The sequence below is a fragment of the Plutella xylostella genome, chromosome 8 (genome assembly GCF_932276165.1).
Source record: "Plutella xylostella chromosome 8, ilPluXylo3.1, whole genome shotgun sequence".
In the NCBI taxonomy this organism is placed as follows: domain Eukaryota; kingdom Metazoa; phylum Arthropoda; class Insecta; order Lepidoptera; family Plutellidae; genus Plutella; species Plutella xylostella.
This window is the reverse complement of record NC_063988.1, coordinates 7081206-7098521: the sequence shown is the minus strand read 5'-3', so window position 1 is coordinate 7098521 and position 17316 is coordinate 7081206. Positions and strand designations below refer to the sequence as shown.

The 17316-nt window shown below is 37.5% G+C and overlaps 1 protein-coding gene and 1 long non-coding RNA gene across 4 annotated transcripts; both read right to left on the bottom strand.

Annotated features, from left to right (window-relative positions):
* Window positions 1-747: 747 nt before the first annotated feature.
* On the bottom strand, window positions 748-15527 carry LOC105387652 (inositol polyphosphate 5-phosphatase K). 3 transcript variants are annotated; one of them, XM_038114950.2, is made up of 11 exons: window positions 15177-15527; window positions 14522-14641; window positions 14004-14229; window positions 13206-13381; window positions 11934-12179; window positions 10852-11005; window positions 6922-7038; window positions 5274-5417; window positions 2030-2173; window positions 1418-1613; window positions 748-1103 (listed from the first exon to the last, which is right to left on the bottom strand). In XM_038114950.2, exons 1-11 carry the CDS (start codon window positions 15188-15190, stop codon window positions 898-900), a joined length of 1743 nt encoding a protein of 580 aa, XP_037970878.2. In that variant the 5' UTR covers window positions 15191-15527; the 3' UTR covers window positions 748-897. The 3 variants fall into 3 exon arrangements, with proteins under 3 accessions (XP_037970878.2, XP_037970880.1, XP_037970881.1); XM_038114952.2 differs by lacking the exon at window positions 5274-5417; XM_038114953.2 differs by lacking the exons at window positions 5274-5417; window positions 6922-7038 and having other exon boundaries at window positions 15177-15526.
* On the bottom strand, window positions 2455-4270 carry LOC119692872. Its single transcript, XR_007266520.1, has 3 exons — window positions 3647-4270; window positions 3344-3502; window positions 2455-3141 (listed from the first exon to the last, which is right to left on the bottom strand). It is a non-coding gene; the product is annotated as an uncharacterized LOC119692872 (long non-coding RNA).
* Window positions 15528-17316: the final 1789 nt, after the last annotated feature.

Here is a 17316-nt window from a genome sequence, read left to right as displayed (position 1 = left end):
AATTAGAGAAAAGCAACTCTAAGTCTTTTATCTCTTTATCTAAGTTAGAGTCAATCGACGTTCTTGCGAGCTCGCCTTTCACGTACCGCCACACAAGTTCAATAGGATTTAATTCCGGGTGGTATGGGGGTAGGCGAAGCACGATATGACCATTTTCTTTCAAAATTTCATCAATTTTGTAATTTTTCTCTGTGTTTTGCTCATTAATTACTTTCATTAAATCACATAAATTATGGTTGCTTTCCTAGTTACAAGAACTGACAACTGACGCACTGTCATATGGACTCTTCGTCTCTGTTGTTTACTTTTTCGTATCTGACTGCGCAGTACCAACCTTTAGCCGCGTAGCATGACTGATCCGGTACGCTGTTCTACAAGAAGCCCCTATATTGAGACATTATACGATTTGTTGTTACTAACGTTATTTTGTTGACGAATTATAGATACCTAATAATAATATTAAAAAGGCCTCAACACTCATCCTAAGACTAATGGTCTCAGGATCAATGATCTCATGTGGGTCGCACTCAAATTATGACAGACTATATAAGACATGTGGCCGCCTCGGCTGCGCGGCCGAGACTGCCGTAACAATGACATGCAGTGCACGCGTTGCCCTTCCCCGCTACCCTCCCGCTACCCGCTGTCGTCTTGGGTACCTCGTCCCCTCCGCGTCTTTCACCCCGCAAGGAGGGTCGCCAAGCAACTTGCCAATCTATAAGCTCTGTTTTGATTGGTTAGTTGAACGGCCATTTTTATAAAACCACTATCTAATTGGCCAGATCACATCGGCACTACACTATAGGTCCATTCTCACTTGTTTCTTCTAGACAGTTCCAAATTCAAACCTCACTTCCTCCTGCCGTTGGCCGGTGACCCGGGGAGGTAGGTCCTTAGTCAGTCGATTGACAGGTCGTTGGAGAAGTGTCGCGAGAGGTTGGCGACATCCAGGCCGGTGAAGTCCGTGAATATGTCCGTGTGTGCTGTCGACGGTTTGCTCGAGCGGTGCGGGAGTGGTGACCCCGACGAGCAGGCCTGCTCGCACGGGTCTATGGCCACCAGCTTGTCGTCTTTGCTGCTGGCTTCGAACGGTTCTGATATACCTGTGGGGGTAAGATACAAATAAGTTAACCGTTCAGGTTTTACTGAATAATACAGGGTGTTGTAAAAATGGTATAGAAAGCCGAAAAGGGGTGACTGAAGTCTTCTAACTAAACAACTATTGTTGTACGACTTACAACATTCTCGACAATAATATTTGATTCTCCATAGAAACTTCGTTGGTGTTGAAGGCTAAGTACAGAGTGATATCTATTCGCTCCTTGGAAGACACCTACATATTATAATATTTTTGAGCGATGGATGATTCGCGACCATAATGTCATACCTAATATAAATGATCTCAAATAAAACTCACCCAGCACGCTCCTAACATCGCTATTAGGCTGGCTGAAGTAAATAAACCTATAGAACCCTGGCGTCCTAACGCCACTGCCCACGGGGAAGCTGAGCGTGATATGCCGCGCGCGCCCTGCCTCCGCCGCCGACGGCGACTGGCAGACCTTGGCCAGGTACTCGTACACTATGTAGTCGTCTAGGTTGTGGAAGTCGGCCTGGAATGAGAAGGGTTGTTCAGAAAGGTATTTCTTTAGTAAATGAGAAGGGTAAATAATTGTTCAGGGATATAAATAGCATTGACTTATAATATGTTTTTTTTTTGTAATAGATACATTTTCGAAGAAACTTCGAAGATTTTCCACTGAACTAAGAACTAAAGCTTGGCAGCGACCATAAAATGCATCTAAACGTCGCGTCGGAAATACATGCGGTTGCAAAAGTGGCAATGTAAGCTGAGAACGGGTGACTCGTCTGGTCACATGATACCCTGCCCTGGGGCCCTGTAATATCTATATGTAGATTCGCTTCGCTTCACCTTAAAAGAGATTCCCCCAGAAATTCTGGGATACTACATACTACATGGTGTTAACCTGTGGTTTAAAATAATGGTCCAGCCGTGTTTTAAACTCACATCGTAGATGCCGATCCAATCGTTAGGGTTGACCTCCACGTCGCGCGACAGCGTGCACTGTATCCGGAAGTCCGCGTCGCCGATGTACCACACGTCGCTGATCGGCGCGAACTCCACCGTCTTGTCCGTGTAGTTGGAAAACGCCTGTGGAGATATTGAAGTTATTGTGTAAGTGTGTGTCAAAAGGTAATGTCATATCTCCATCGACCGTAAAATTCGTTTCTATCTGAAGCCATGACGGCCAGTGGGGACAAGGTAGGCCTTAAATTGAAATTAAAACAACTTTTACAAATAGAGAAATATTCCGTGGCCAGTTTTTGGTTGTATTGTAGATGTCTTTTCAGTTAAGGCGGTTTATTATATTGTTTTTATTCTTCTTCACCATAGCCTTTTCCTTATTTAGGTAGGGCTATGTAGAATGGTCCAAGAGGAATTCACTTCTACTTAATCCAACAAAGTCTAAATTTCTTATTATAGGCTCTAGAAAACAAATACAGGGTATTAAAGCAATGAAACCCGATATAAAGGTAGCTGGGAAATCTATAGAACAAGTTACTGAAGCTAGAAATCTCGGTATCTGCTTTGATTCCAATCTGCGTTTCGAAAAACATATCCTGTGCTTAGTTTCAAGTTGTTTTTATAGACTAAAAGTCCTGTACCGCATTAGACCTTACATTAATACCGATTTGCGTATAAAACTATGTGAGAGTTTAGTACTGTCTAAATTAAATTATGCAGATACGGTATATGGACCTTGCCTTTATGCGAAAACACAACGTCTGCTACAGCGAGTACAAAATGCTTGCGCTCGATTCTGTCACGACATCCCCCCCCGGGCACACGTCACTCCCTTCATAAATAACAGTGGATTGTTAAAAATAGCAAGCCGACGGTACCTACATTTTGCTTGTTTGTTATTTGGCATAGTACATAGACACATACCTGAATACCTTTATGATAAACTAAGGTGGTCCCGTGACTTCAATATGTACCGTACGAGAGCCTCTTCATACCTGCTCCTCACTCCTCAGCACAAGACCGCCATATTCAAAGCCTCGTTCTCCTTTAATGCTACTTCCTGTTGGAACCGCCTAGACCCAAGCTTGCGTAACCTGAAATCAGTTGCATCATTTAGGTCTAAGTTAAAGCGAATGCTCCTTTTAAAACAGAGATCGTGTTAGTGAGCCTGGCCATTTAGCAGTAGCGTACTTGTGACTTTAAAAAAAAATGTATTTATTATTTGCTTACGTTTTAGTGCGTTACATAATATTTGTATACATTTATTTACAATATAGGTATGTGTGATTTACTTACTGGCATTCTCGTCACGACACGTGGAGGGTACTAGTTTCCCACTCAATCCCACGGGATCAGTCCGCCGGTCTATGCGTTTATCTTCCACTTGTCTATCTCTTCACCGTCTATCCTTTACATATGATCAGGAATACACTTTTGTTCTCACGAAACGTTAACCTGAAACAAATATTATTTTTTACGTATATGTACCTAGGCCTAATGAATGACGCTCCAAATACAATTAAATAGTTATTTCGTTTATATTATAAAAAGTAAATTAGGTAGTTATTTGTTAAATATGTTGTGTAACCCTTGTCTTACCTTTTTTTTTATTTTTCAATATTATCTGCTATTGAAAAATAGATCTTGTGTGGTGCTAATTGTGTTCCTTTTTCACTCACACTGTATCTATTGTGTTTGTAAAACTGTTTCACCGTAGTGTTCAGCCGACGGCACGGGCTGTTCTGAGCGCTGAAACAAGCGAGGCGACCGGTGTGACCGGTGTCGCTCGCCCGCTGAAACGCCGAAGGCACATTTACCCTCATTTAGTATTTTTATTAGTTTATTCTGCATTAGGACCATATTATTGTATACATTCTTGCTTTATATATTATGTGTATGTTTTTATGATTGTTATTATATTATCCAGTATTGGTATTTAAGTATAAAATTTATGTATAACCGTATACCTATATACAATATATATATTTCTTTTTTATAAAAGTAGGTCAAATGACAGTCACTCTAGGACGCGACTGAAAACCAGTGCCGCGTCAGGTGGGTGGATGCCACCTCATCTGTAGCGGTGTAAGCTGAGGCGCGGGCCTTTTCGGTGCTGGACAACTCACACCATTATATATATTATTAATTTATTTATTTTTTAATTATTCTTAATGTTCTTTTGTTTGTTTGTTTTCACTTTTAATTTCGTTTTTTTTGTTTTATTTTTTTTGTGTACTTACTTATGTTATTATTATTTTTTGGTGTGTGGTGCTAGACACCGAATAAATACTTTTTATCTTTTATCTTTTATCTTTTATCTATGTGTGTCATGTCACGCCGCAATAGTTGAATGATATTTTATTTTTTTTGTGAAATATTGAATTGATCACATTAATAACTGATAATAAACAGTTTTAATACTATGAAAACGTCCTGTAAAGGGCTGTCTTTGTGGAACAATCATCGATCTATGTTTACATAACAGAAGGTACTGTAGACCTGGTATTTTCCTGATTATAGGTAGGTAATTATATTTGAACCATTATCACTGATATGTTATATCGATATAAGGCTTAAAGTAACAGCTTCGATGACAATGCTGATACCGACAGAGAGTTCTAGGAACAGATATCGAAATTGGAGAGATATTGACTGATAGCTGTTATCTTTTATTTATTTAATAACAACATAGGTATTCTAAAAACATTAATCTGCATTTTTTTAGCTTTAGGTAAAAGATACCGAAGATTATTTAAAACAATGCAGACAGATTAATGACTTCCGCGACATAAGCTAAACATAATAATTATGGTTCTTAAGTATTATATCTAGTTTCTAATAAAATTCATAATGATTAGCTTGTTATTGGTTAATTAATTAATACAAAATCCACAAACCAAAACATGCAAAAACAACCAATATCACACAATATAATATATACAGGTTTTAATTGGGGTATCTGAATGAGTCTAACTTAGATGTAAGGTTTCCAACACAAGACAAAACATCGAGGAAAATTACACTGAAATCTGATTTCTCAAACGTGATTCTCGCCTACAGAACTCAAACGTTACATTCAAGATATTCTCATGAATCATTCAGATGCACCCACATCACATTATACAATCACGAGCAATGAAAAAGTTCCAGTGACATTATGGAACGCCAATGGCAAGTGGAACTTTTTATTACTCCTAATTGTAATGATATCTCTCCACCTCCTTACCTCATCATCCTCTCCCACCCCCTCCCCCTCTTCCACTACCCCGTCGAGTACCTCACCCCCCTCTTCCCCTTCTTCCCCTTCTCCGTCGGGCATCACCAGCGCCGTGGACCGGAAGCGGATGGCCGAGCGCGCTATCCGCGGCGGCTAACATGCAAGTGCAAGTGCTAGCTACAATGACGAGCAATGATAAAGTTCCAGTGACATATGGGACGTCAATGGTAGGAACTGTTTCGTTGCTCTTGAGTGTAGTATTTAGTTCTATGGTGCTTGGTGCCATGCGTAAGGAAACAAGGTCGTTTCTTTCTAAGTTTAGGACTAAATTTAATATAAGTCATCATAATCAGGTAAGTACAAAAATTTAAAACCACCTTAGGTCACAATAGGACGTTTTATAAGAAGAAAACTTGCAGAAACAAGGAAGGAGGAAGGAAGTCATGCAGAAGAAGCTATGGGCTAAGCTATGACGTCTAATACACGTTTGATGTCCTTCGTGAATTGACTGCTGAGATGACATGTTTGTAGTTCAAAGAAGAAGACCTTGTTTCCTCCCAATAGTGGACGATGCATCGAGCGTATGGAGATGAACAAAGATAGAGTTACCTAAAGGGTTGGTACTAATCTGGCTTAGGCACAGGTCACAGACAGCCATGAAGATGAATTAAAATTTTGAGAGTGAATTTAAGCTGGGCCTTACCTAAGTACCTATACATAATATATTTATATGTAGATAAGCTAAGGCCTTCTGAACAGAGTCATTGTGCTCAACTACAGTTTAGCCAATCAGAGCGCTGCATTTCATACTTAATGTTTTCTTAATTTGATGAGAAACGGGGGGTTTCAGAGTTAAGTAGGATATACGCTTGATGCATTTTCGAGAAAGGACAAAAGGTCTAATGTATTTTACACGTGCAGTAATATAATAAATATAGACTAGGATAGGGTAGCAGGTAGGTAATAAGTTAAGGATGGTTTGGTTAACCTACATATTAATATCAGCATCCATGTTTACACTTTTCACATACTTAAATAAAATTATACAGCACAGGCATCCTACGAATGATCATCATCCTTACTGTTTAATTATATTAATAATGGACCGAGTAATTTTATATTAGACCATTTCCTGCACTTATTAAGATACTTTACAACTGTATAATTATTTCAATTATGTTGGTGCAAATACATAATGACTGGTTTATTCCCTTTCAATCTGATATCATGATTTGAAATAGTACCAGTATAGTTTGATTCTTTATTCTTTAAATTTAACTTTCGATCATCGTTGCGTCAATATGATATCACTTTAACTGCACGAGCATCCAGGATTTCATAAATTAATTCAATAATTATTAGGTTACTAAACTGTGTTCTGTAAATCATGAAAGCTATTCAAACATTATCACGAATCATACTCACACTTGCAGTGATTTGCTTGGAAATCTGCTAAATATAGCTACTCATCTTTGCCAAAAAGCTCATTTAATATTATGTCACAAAACAATGACTGTAATTTTGTAGATTATTATTAGGTAAAGGGATATCATACGTTGGAAAAGAGGGTTTGTTGTTATGATGATATTAGGATATGCTGGGAAAGACTAAATTGTGGTTTATAGAGAGGTTTAAATAAAATAAAAAATAAACAAACCTCATCATCTACCGTGCCATCCATAAAGTCGGCACTGGCCGAATGGAAGGATATACTGGATGGGTAGCCGGATGTGGGAAGGACTATTTGCGACCGCGCCCGCCGAGGGTTATACACCTATGCATGCAAAGTTAGCTTTTAGGGTTAAGGGAATACAGTGCATTGTGCATTAATAGCGTGGTTAATACTTATGTAAGGGCGCAGTGGCAATTGTTTGTTTACAAACTGTGCATGTCAATACTAAAAGAAAGAAAGAAAGCAGGGTATAGGCAGCCAAACCAAGAGGAACTAAGGAATTGCTATAAGGAGAGCTTTTAAGTTTTTTTTTTAATGGAAATAGATAGGAGAAAACTATTAGGTGGGTAACTGTGTTTGTAAGTAGGTCTGTAATTTATAAAGCAAGTTAATGTAGGTATACATAGCAAACGGTAAGAGTTCTCTTTATAGCAATTCCTTTTAATCAAGGCATTATAAATTATAATATAAAAATTAATTAAATCAGTAAAACCAAATATTTTAGTGTAGGGCCAGCCAGATTCCATTCATAATTTCATACCTAACTTAAAATTCATAGAAATGAGGTTTATGACGTCAAAGGCCAATAAGAAATTTAAGGTAGGGCGATACCCTGAAATTTCATAGAAATATATATGATTATCTACCGATAAACGTATCTTGGCAATCATATCTTTGCACGTTTTTGTTTCTCAGAATTAGGTACTGTTTACCTTTTTGTTGTTGTAGGAGTAAGTAGAATTTTAACATTTTGTGGAAAATTAAGACATAAGTAGACAGAATATTCAATAACTGAAAATTGATTTACTGATAAAATTTCAACATGTATGTCCCATACTTACATAAATATTTACCATTTTATCGCAACTTGGCCTTAACAACCGTTTTAGATGTGTTTTAATGGCGACGACATTGGTACAACGACTGAGGTAACACCTATAACCCATGACCTTACAATTTGCGCGTAGCGTGACGTGTTGAAATACAATAACTACTTTACTTTAAATTAATATTTTTTAAATATTTTACAGATTACTATAGCGTAGTACAATGAACTCAGAGACTAACCGGTTTAGTTTAGAGAAGGTTTATAAGTGGCTTTGTAACACACGAGTTTCGATTCATTGTGTCATTGAAAAAGTCACAATCCGTATTTTATCACATCGTCTTTTGTAAACGTTTTTTAAAGTGACAAAAACCTCTAAGTATTTGGAGAGAAGAGTAGGTAAGTGAGGTAAGAGTGTAAAATAAATAGGAATCCATACATAAGTCTAAAAATACCAAACACTTAGGTATAGGCATAGCGAGTACCCGACTGTAAAACGATTGTGTATGCAACAGCGGGACTTGGAAATAGCCCGTGGGAGGATGCAGCCCACGCCAGTGCATCGATTTTCCGCTCTGAAGGAGTTATTTTTAGAACCAGAAAGCAGACTTGCTCTCTGTAAACATAAGCAGAGTTCTCGAGTAAATTGGAATCGTCATTATGAGATGAGCGTTGATTGTTGTACATGTATAGTGAAGGTATCACATATCAGCATCATCCATATCTAGCTTTATTTTTAAAAGTTCATATTTTTTTTTCTCAAAACTGGCGTATCTATCTATCGTAATAGGTTCTACCTTTTTTGGCCCAAGATTTATTTGCCTAATCTCGTATTGCATAGTAACGTTTGGTCAAAGTCTCGTTTCGCCGAAAATCGTATGGCATAAATCTCGATTAGTAAAAAGTTATTTCGCATTATCTTGTTTAGCCTAATAATGGTATGGCCAAATCTTGAATAGCCTAATAATAGGTTTATACAAAGTAATAATATTTGTTTGGCTTTAACTTTGACGGAGCGTCTCTCTATAGCGCAAACTGGTGCCTTGTATTGTTTCCGCTGTTTGGAAAACGCTCCGCTCCGCTTCGCTGCGCTCCGCTTTGGTTTTGATGAACATGTGCACCTAACACGCTCCTCCTTGCTTTGCTCGTCGTCGCACCTATCTTTATGGTTTCGATCTCATGGGGTTTGTAATAATTATTGTATGTGTATTATAAATGTATGTTGTATTGCTCGTTAACTTTCGATTTTTTAATCATTCAATATCGTGATTTTCGGGATGTATGAGAAAAAATACCACAATTTGTACATTTACTACATACTTACCCCCTTATGCATAGAAAAGTTACAAAACGTTTTAACTAATAAACTGTTTTGTCCCTCTCTGTCAAAGAACAAATTGTTCCTAGTCGGAGAGGGACAAAACAGTTTATTAGTTAAAACGTCTTGTAACTTCTCTATGAATAAGGGGGTTAATATATTATTTATTAAGATAACATTAGGAGAAACAAGATTATACATAGGTATAGACGAACATACATTTGAGCAAACGAAACTTAGGTGTTTAAAGATTGTGCCTAAAGAGTTTTAGACGAAACGAACGGCCTTATGCCACATAATTCTTGGCAAAGTGATGGTTCGGCCAAAAAAGTTTAGACCATACGAGTTATGCGAAATGAGTTTTGGTCAATAAAGATTATGCGAGATGAGGGGAACCGATCGTAATACCTAGCCAAAGCCATATCATATTCTTGGAAGTGGATTGATTGTTACAAAATAATGGTATCGTGTCAACATCAACACATTCACGCCCAAAGATAAAGAGGGAAAATAATACCTAGAAGTATACAGTATTATGATTATTATCTACCTCTACAAACATTATGTACTATCGATACTTATATCAGTAAGTACTATTATTTATTAACGTATAGTACCATTCACAAGTTCGAGGTATGTATCAGTCTAAAATAGTACCTATTCAATAAACTTTTGGTATAGGCTATTAAATGCTTAGCTAAACCTAAACTTACAATGTACTTAGGACATTATTAATTAATACATTCATAGGTAATTTTATCATTAACGATAAATAAGTTATGCGACCTCGAACAGAATGATGAATAAATTGATAACCTTCTTAATAGATAAATAGGTCAATTAATAGGTGAAAATGATACGCAATTTAAAAAGAGGTATGGAAACAATTTTCTTAAATTTTATTCGTACTGAACTGAGACTCGTGCAAAGATATTATTGAAGATTGCGAAACGATGCGAAAATTATTAAGTTTCCTTAACAACACCTGTAGAGCGATAATATGAATCAAATTACGACCAATTATCATTGACCTTCATTTTTAACTTGGTCTCAGTAATAGGAGATTCACATCGAATACAATGTTCAGAACACTGCGCTAACAAGGACTCTATGACATTGCATTAGGGGTAGCAATGGCGTAGAAAAAATGCGCTCAAAACATCGTATTCATTTGTAAAATCCAAATGGGGTTCAGGAAAGCAAGCAAGCTACTCTACACTAGATAATATCAACACTAACACCTAAGTGCTTCGGTGCATTAACATGCGGAAATCAACCATAATCCCAGATGCATAAATATCAAATTGGACTGTACCTCGCTTGTATACTGCTCGTTTGAAGAACCTACATAGCGTCATCGCGGTCAGATATCGTATATTGCAAACTCCTTCGCGGCTACCTACTTGATAACGATAACGCAAATGAGGCTGGCCACAAAGAGGTGTTAATAAAAAAATATATAAATTCTGTTTTTTATTCTCAGATACTAAACTGACGGTTCATCAACAGAACGATAGGTCACTTAATCGAAGGACAATCGACTGTTGATGAACCGTACAGAATCTGTCAATTCAGTATCCGCAGACTATTATTATTTATTATTATTATTACTGATTAAGAGCCTGACCAAACTATCGGCCGACTAAAACTCTGCAGTCTGCGGGGGGTCTAAAAACAGACTTTACTGCACTTCGATGGTTTCCTACACTTCTGCACTATTTGTCATAAATACCCAATCAAAAACCCCACATAAACTCATAAACATAAGTACCTTAATCGTGTACTGCGCAACGACAGGCTTGTGGTCGCTGACGGTGTAGTGTGGCAAGTGCGTGTAGGACAGAGGCTCGGCTTTGAGGGTCACGTTCTCGTAGTTATTGGCGACCACCTTGTACAGGATCCTGTCCGTCCAGGAGGGCTTGCGTCTGGAAACCACAGGTGGTGTTACTGGAGAGATAGGTTGGTAAGATGATAGCCAGCTTATGTAATGAAAGAAAGAAAGAAAGAAAGAAAGAAAGAAGGTGTATAGTTGATGAAAACGCAAAAGTACATTGCCGTTTGCGTAAGTTACCTACACTGGAGATCGAAATACAGTGCAGCGATACAAGATTTTCGAACCTCTCAACTTGTCAACTGTCACAGTGTGTGTGTTTCTTTTCCAAAGGTTCGTGTAGTAGGTACTTATCGAAAATAGTATCAATCGAATAGGTCATATTGGGAACATATTCTTAATTCAGTAGTCTAGATGGCAAATTCATGGTAAGAATGGTTCAACCTTTTCTTCTAGACTGAACCAAAATGAGATTCATATTAATAATGCATGAAGTGTAAGTGCGGGCGAGGAGAATAGGGTCATCTATGTCGGCTAGAAGAAAAAATGCTATGATCTTATCATCCTTGTTCTGATTACGTATGTATTGTAGATACGTAATAAAATTAGCATTTAAATCAGACAATCTGTTACACAAATCTTTATGGAAGGTACATTGCGAAAATGTGAAAGGTTTTTAAAAAGACAAACTGCTTTACTAAAAAAACCTTGGAATTTCTACTTTACAACACAACTTTGATATACTTTACTTATTGGTCTTTTTATCCGATTACCTCTCATTTTATCGATAAGAAAAGTAGGTTAATTTAACACGCTGACACCAAATTCGATACAGATACAAATGCATTATTAATGCTTTAGCATATTCGCTCCCGACGTAATATATAGGGCAAGGGCACCACTATAAAAATAAGAGGCATAATTGGAGATTTCTAAACTTGAATTACAAAAACTTCTTTTTTGAGTTGTGCTCTATATTACTAAGCTTACAACTTAAAAATACAAAAATAAAACATACTCACTTGACATCATACTCATCCGTGCCGAGAATGAACTTATACGTCGGTGGAAACCGGATATCCGGCTCGACAAACTCCGAGAACGCCTCGCCCGAGTCCATGACCGCTATCAGCTGATCATGCTGCAGCAACTCTTCGTATTTGTCTTTCTCCACTGCGCCCAGCTTCGCCACTATCTCTTCAGATGTCGGGCCCTCTCCGGCGGGATGATCCGTTCGGAAGTTCAAGTCTCCCACCCAGAATACGTAGCTGTTGGAGAGAGGGGTGGTGAGACATAGATTAATAACGTCTTGTTGAAACTTTTATGTCAATGCTGCATATTAGAGAGACTGAAAGTATGTAAATAGCTGGGTGCAATATGGATGGAGTTAGTTATAGACCGATAATTTTGCAATTCATCGCCCTGGGGATCGGGCAACTATGTAAAAGCATGTACGCTAGGCCAATGTAGACAGGAGGACATTATTGATCATACCATAAGTAAGGGGACTTTATAGACATAATAAGTGGAAGCTGATATTGGTAAAGTATGGTGTGCGCTATGTTGGTATTGAATTTGTTTACCTCTTTAAGTACCTATATTTAGGGATGGGCCATCAAGTTAGGACAATGATGGATGAGCGAACATATTATTATGAAAGAAAGAAAAAAGAGGCAAATAGGTATCCATTTCATATTATTATGAACTTTGTGATGCGGACAGCGTAAACATTTTAAACTATTCCTGTCGTAAGTATGGGATTACCTCTTATCGTCCACTAAGTAGATAAAATGTCCACTAGATATTAGATAAGACATAAAAGTACGTACGCTTAATGCACTTACGCCGATCTTATTGGATATTTATCGTAACAGCCGATATAATGTTTACACAAAAGATAACATAAGCACTGACTTAAAATCTAAGGTGTTCATAACATGATGAGAAAACCTCAATCCTTGCTGAACTGAAACTGGCCAAGTACTCTAAAACAACGACTATTAACTACCGACGGGATGGATTTTCATGAAATTTGCTATGCAAGAACCGGATACCTCGGACATCATCATTGGCCACGACATCTTGATCAGATGATTGTTGCAGCTTCAGTCTATTCATTGGGAAGAGGTTTGTGCGCTGTTGCAGATGAAAGATTCGGCGCATCTTTATATCCCGGAATTACCTGAATCCTAAGGCGTGGCACAGGATCGGTCAGAGTGGAAATCTACACTTCGAGCCCTATGTTCCTAATTAGGGACCTTTTAATTTAACGAAGTTTAAAACAACAAACTCACTCATGGTACAGTATGTTGCTGGTCTCGCGCACGTGGTACACGTGTTGGCGCACGATGGCGTTGTAGTCGGCGACGCGCTCCGCCAGCAGGTGCTCGTGCGCCGTCAGGTGGCTGTTGACCAGGCACACGGAGCACCCGTACATGTTGAAGCGCACGCTGACTGCGCCCTTGTTGCCCTGGTGGTAAGAGCGGGTTTTGTAACGTTTTTTTACCTGTTCTCTGTGAGTTAGTTGCATTTGCATAGGTGCATAAGGGTGAGGCCAGACGAGCGTAATTTTGTGAGCTGTGAGTCGCGTATTCTGATGCGCGGGACAAGGGGGGCGGGGAAATGACTCGCTCCCCTCGTACCCGTGCACATATTTCTGTCTGAATACGCGACTCACAAGTCCCAAGTCCCCTAAAGGATTACTGGTCGCGACCTTATTGCAGGGGCTTATTGAAGAACGGCTTTCCTACCGAAAGTTCTAAGACTGTATGGTGTTAGGGGTACTATAAAGTGATTCTTCTCATTTTTCGTATAATAAATCAGGAGAATTGATGTGTGTATACTGTATACATTCATTACTTAATTATTTACAGACAAATTAAATCAGCACTTAGCTTGAAGGTTGAGACTTCTATATTCTTAATATAGCAATTATTTTGCAGCCAATTTAATTGTACCCTAATATGATATTAAATCACTGAATTTAACTCTATTCTAACTCTATTTTATTAGACATTAAAATTCAAAAACAGGTATAAATTTAGATAACCAGACAAATTACAAACCTCCATGCTATAAGGAAAATGACTTACCCACATGCCCCCTAAACCAGTCTTGGTATACTGCGCCTCTATGTCTCTTAAATGTGTGATGTGTTTGATCTGAGTGTAGACCAGCAGGAGTATGCCTTGCAGACGTATGCTCTTGGCGATGATGAAGCCACAGCGGCACAGGATCTTGTTGAAGGCCGATGTCCATGGATCAGTGAACAGGGTGTCCATCAACATGTTCTGTGGCATAGACTTCACTTCTTGTAGCCTGTTGGAAGAGCCTGTGATCAGTAATGTTTGCTTTTGGTTTGAAAAAAGGCATTTTTAAATTGATTTGGTGTAGTAAGTAATGTTTAAATTGGTATATTTGTAGACACAGCATGGCCTTCTAGATATCCAAAACTAGGAAATAAATTAATTTATAGCTGTAATTTATTCATGCAAGATTACAAAACTGATAAATAAACAATGACATAAAGCAACTTTCTCACTAAGAATTTCACAACTTTAAGAAATAATAGTTTTCATCTACTTATAAAAAAATACAGTATAACAGTTACCCAATGACATAGAAGTCTGGCAGTGGTTTGTTCTTGTTGAACTGTGAGGGGAAGTCGAGCAAGGAGTTAAGGTCCTGTCCCGGGGACCGCGTTGCCACGTTCCATGTCACAAAGTAATATCTGCAATAAAAAGTTCTTATGGATTTATGTGCCAAATGTAGTCAAGATTTTACTCTAAATAAAGCAGATAGTTCTCAAACTGTGATACATAGGGAATGACATAATAACAATAATAATTGAAGTCATTTTACTAAAATCTAAGAAACTATCATTTAAATTGGTTCGCCTTATACATGTAGATACAAAAACATCAAAATTCAAGTTTAAAAAAAAATCATCATTTGATAATGATTCCCAGGAGCTAGCTGAAGGTTACCTGAAGTGATTGCAGCAAATTCATTATACACTGCTTTGAGTGGGGTATTAACTCAACCCTCGACATTGATCAAGTGTTCTATGATAAAATAATTGAGAAGAAAAAATAGTTTTTTTGCAAAAACAGACATAAGATTTTCTTAGGAAATTCTAAGATGTCCGAACAAAAAGTCCTACTGATCTTGAACCCATCGATCGCGAAATCTGATAGTGAACAACCTTGAATGTATGTCGTAGTTTGGTCATAGGTAAGTACCTAGTTGTGAGAAAAATATTTTACCTTAGAGTGTCCATTCTTGAAGATATTTCAAAACGCACAAATATACTTCACCACACTGATTAAACAGATAATACAATATTGATGTTTCCTTAGTTAAGATTAGATTTAAGAAGGTAAAGTATTTCAATGCAGCTTTTAATGGTCTGCATCTATTGCAAAAGAAACACTGAATTCACAACAATTTTTCCACTTCCTATTGAATAGAATAATATTGGAAAACCCTGAAGAGATTAACCTATTTATTATTAATTCACATATTCGGTAAATAAAAGTGTTTTCCGACAGAATAATACAGAAAATTACAAAACACGACACCAACGTACGCGGACGTCGGAAGACAAATTGAAAATTTGACATAAGTAATAAGTTGAATAAGTTTTTTTTTTTTTTTTTTTTTTTTTTTCTTTTGGACTCGCGCGACTAGCGCATTTGCCACTAACAGCATATGTTTTTTTTTTACAAAATAAAAGGTAAGGAAACGAAACACGGAAATGTTAGGGAAAAAGGAAAGGACATAGGATCAGGAAAGTTCAGGTATAAAGAAATAAACTTAATATAAAACATTGAAAAAGGCAAAAAAAAAAAAAAGTACATATTTACAACTCAATATTATTTTGACTGAGAAAATCAACTAAAATATTATAAACCTTTACTTTACATATATGTAATAAACTATGAATGGAAGATGGGAGAGGAATTTTTAAGGCAATCAAAGAATTATAAAAATCAGAATGATCAAAAAGAGGACATGAAAAGAACAAATGGTTCAAATCTGCCCAATCTGCACCACATTCACACTCAGGAGTTGTCACAATATTCATCTTGTATAAATGAGCTGGAGTACAAACGTGCCCCAGTCTCATTCGTACAAGAGAAGAGGTTTTGTTTTTAGAATAACATATCTTATGAAACCAAGGTTTATTTGGAATATCTACTTGAATTGTTTTATAGTGAGCTCCTTTCATGTAAGCATTCCACTTTTCCTTCCATGTAGACTGTAAAAAAGTTTTTGGTAAAGAATCTAAGTCATGAGAGAATATTTTATAAGGAAAGGAGTCACCACAAGAAACCGCCTCATTGGCCAACTTATCAGCCATTTCATTCCCTCTAATGCCACAATGACTAGGTACCCAAGCAAATGAAACCGAGATACCTAGATTATAACATTTTTGAATGTCTGCTCTAATATTAAAAATTAAAGGAAAGTTATATTTAAGTTTAAATGGAAATCTGTCTAATGTCTGAAGAGAGCTTAATGAATCCGTAAATATGACTGTCTTTTGAAGTTTACATATAAGAATATACTCTAAAGCTTTCGAAATACCAAATAATTCACCTGTAAAGACAGATGTCTCTGGAGGAAGTTTGATTTTCTGTACTATGTTATATTGGGAGTGGTAAACTCCTACACCTACTATTCCTGAAGAGGAATGTTTCGAAGCATCTGTGTAGATATAATGATAACCCTGCCATTCATTCTCAAGAACTTGTAAGAAATGATTGTTAGTAAAATCACCACTTCCCACTCCAGTGTTTAAAATAACATTTAAGTTTGAAACTAAGGCCTCATAATCACATTCGAAAATTGGAAGATGGGTTGACCGATTGATGGGCGCACACAAAGATTTATATTTTCGGAAACTATTTACTAAACATGGGATAGGTTAATATCTCCAGTAAGAAGAGGACTGAACATGTTCATTAAGATATTGAAGTTTGGCAATAAGGGGATGATGAGAAAATTGTAGGATTCTAAATAAGAATTTATCAGAGAGGTATTGCCGACGTAGGGCAAAGGGAGGTTCGGCACACTCCACTTGCAAGGCGCTGATAGGGGAAGAGCGCATAGCACCTGTTGTGAGCCCCTTCGACACGACTCACAACTATAACGAATGCCGGATGGTACTATCTTGAAAGAAAACACCAGTATTACTATCACTATTCACTTCGAGGATCTCTGGAGATGTTCACTATTCGAGCTTGATGTTTACTGTTTCACTCTTTCTATTAAACTGAACTTAATGTGCGCCGGACACCTCGCTTTATATAGGCTGGCGGGCGATCTTCCCGAAAGTTCCAGAGATACTCGAGGTCACACTATTTATTATTATTATTACTAAGTAGGTATAAACAATCCATA

What these genes read in the sequence shown, in the direction of transcription:
- LOC105387652 (XM_038114950.2), bottom strand. An exon ending in CTGGTTTAGGGGGCATGTGG is followed by an intron (nt 13,382 to 14,003) that starts GTAAGTCATTTT and finishes TCTTACCACCAG; the next exon opens with GGCAACAAGGGCGCAGTCAG. An exon ending in AGCAACATACTGTACCATGA is followed by an intron (nt 12,180 to 13,205) that starts GTGAGTTTGTTG and finishes TCTCTCCAACAG; the next exon opens with CTACGTATTCTGGGTGGGAG.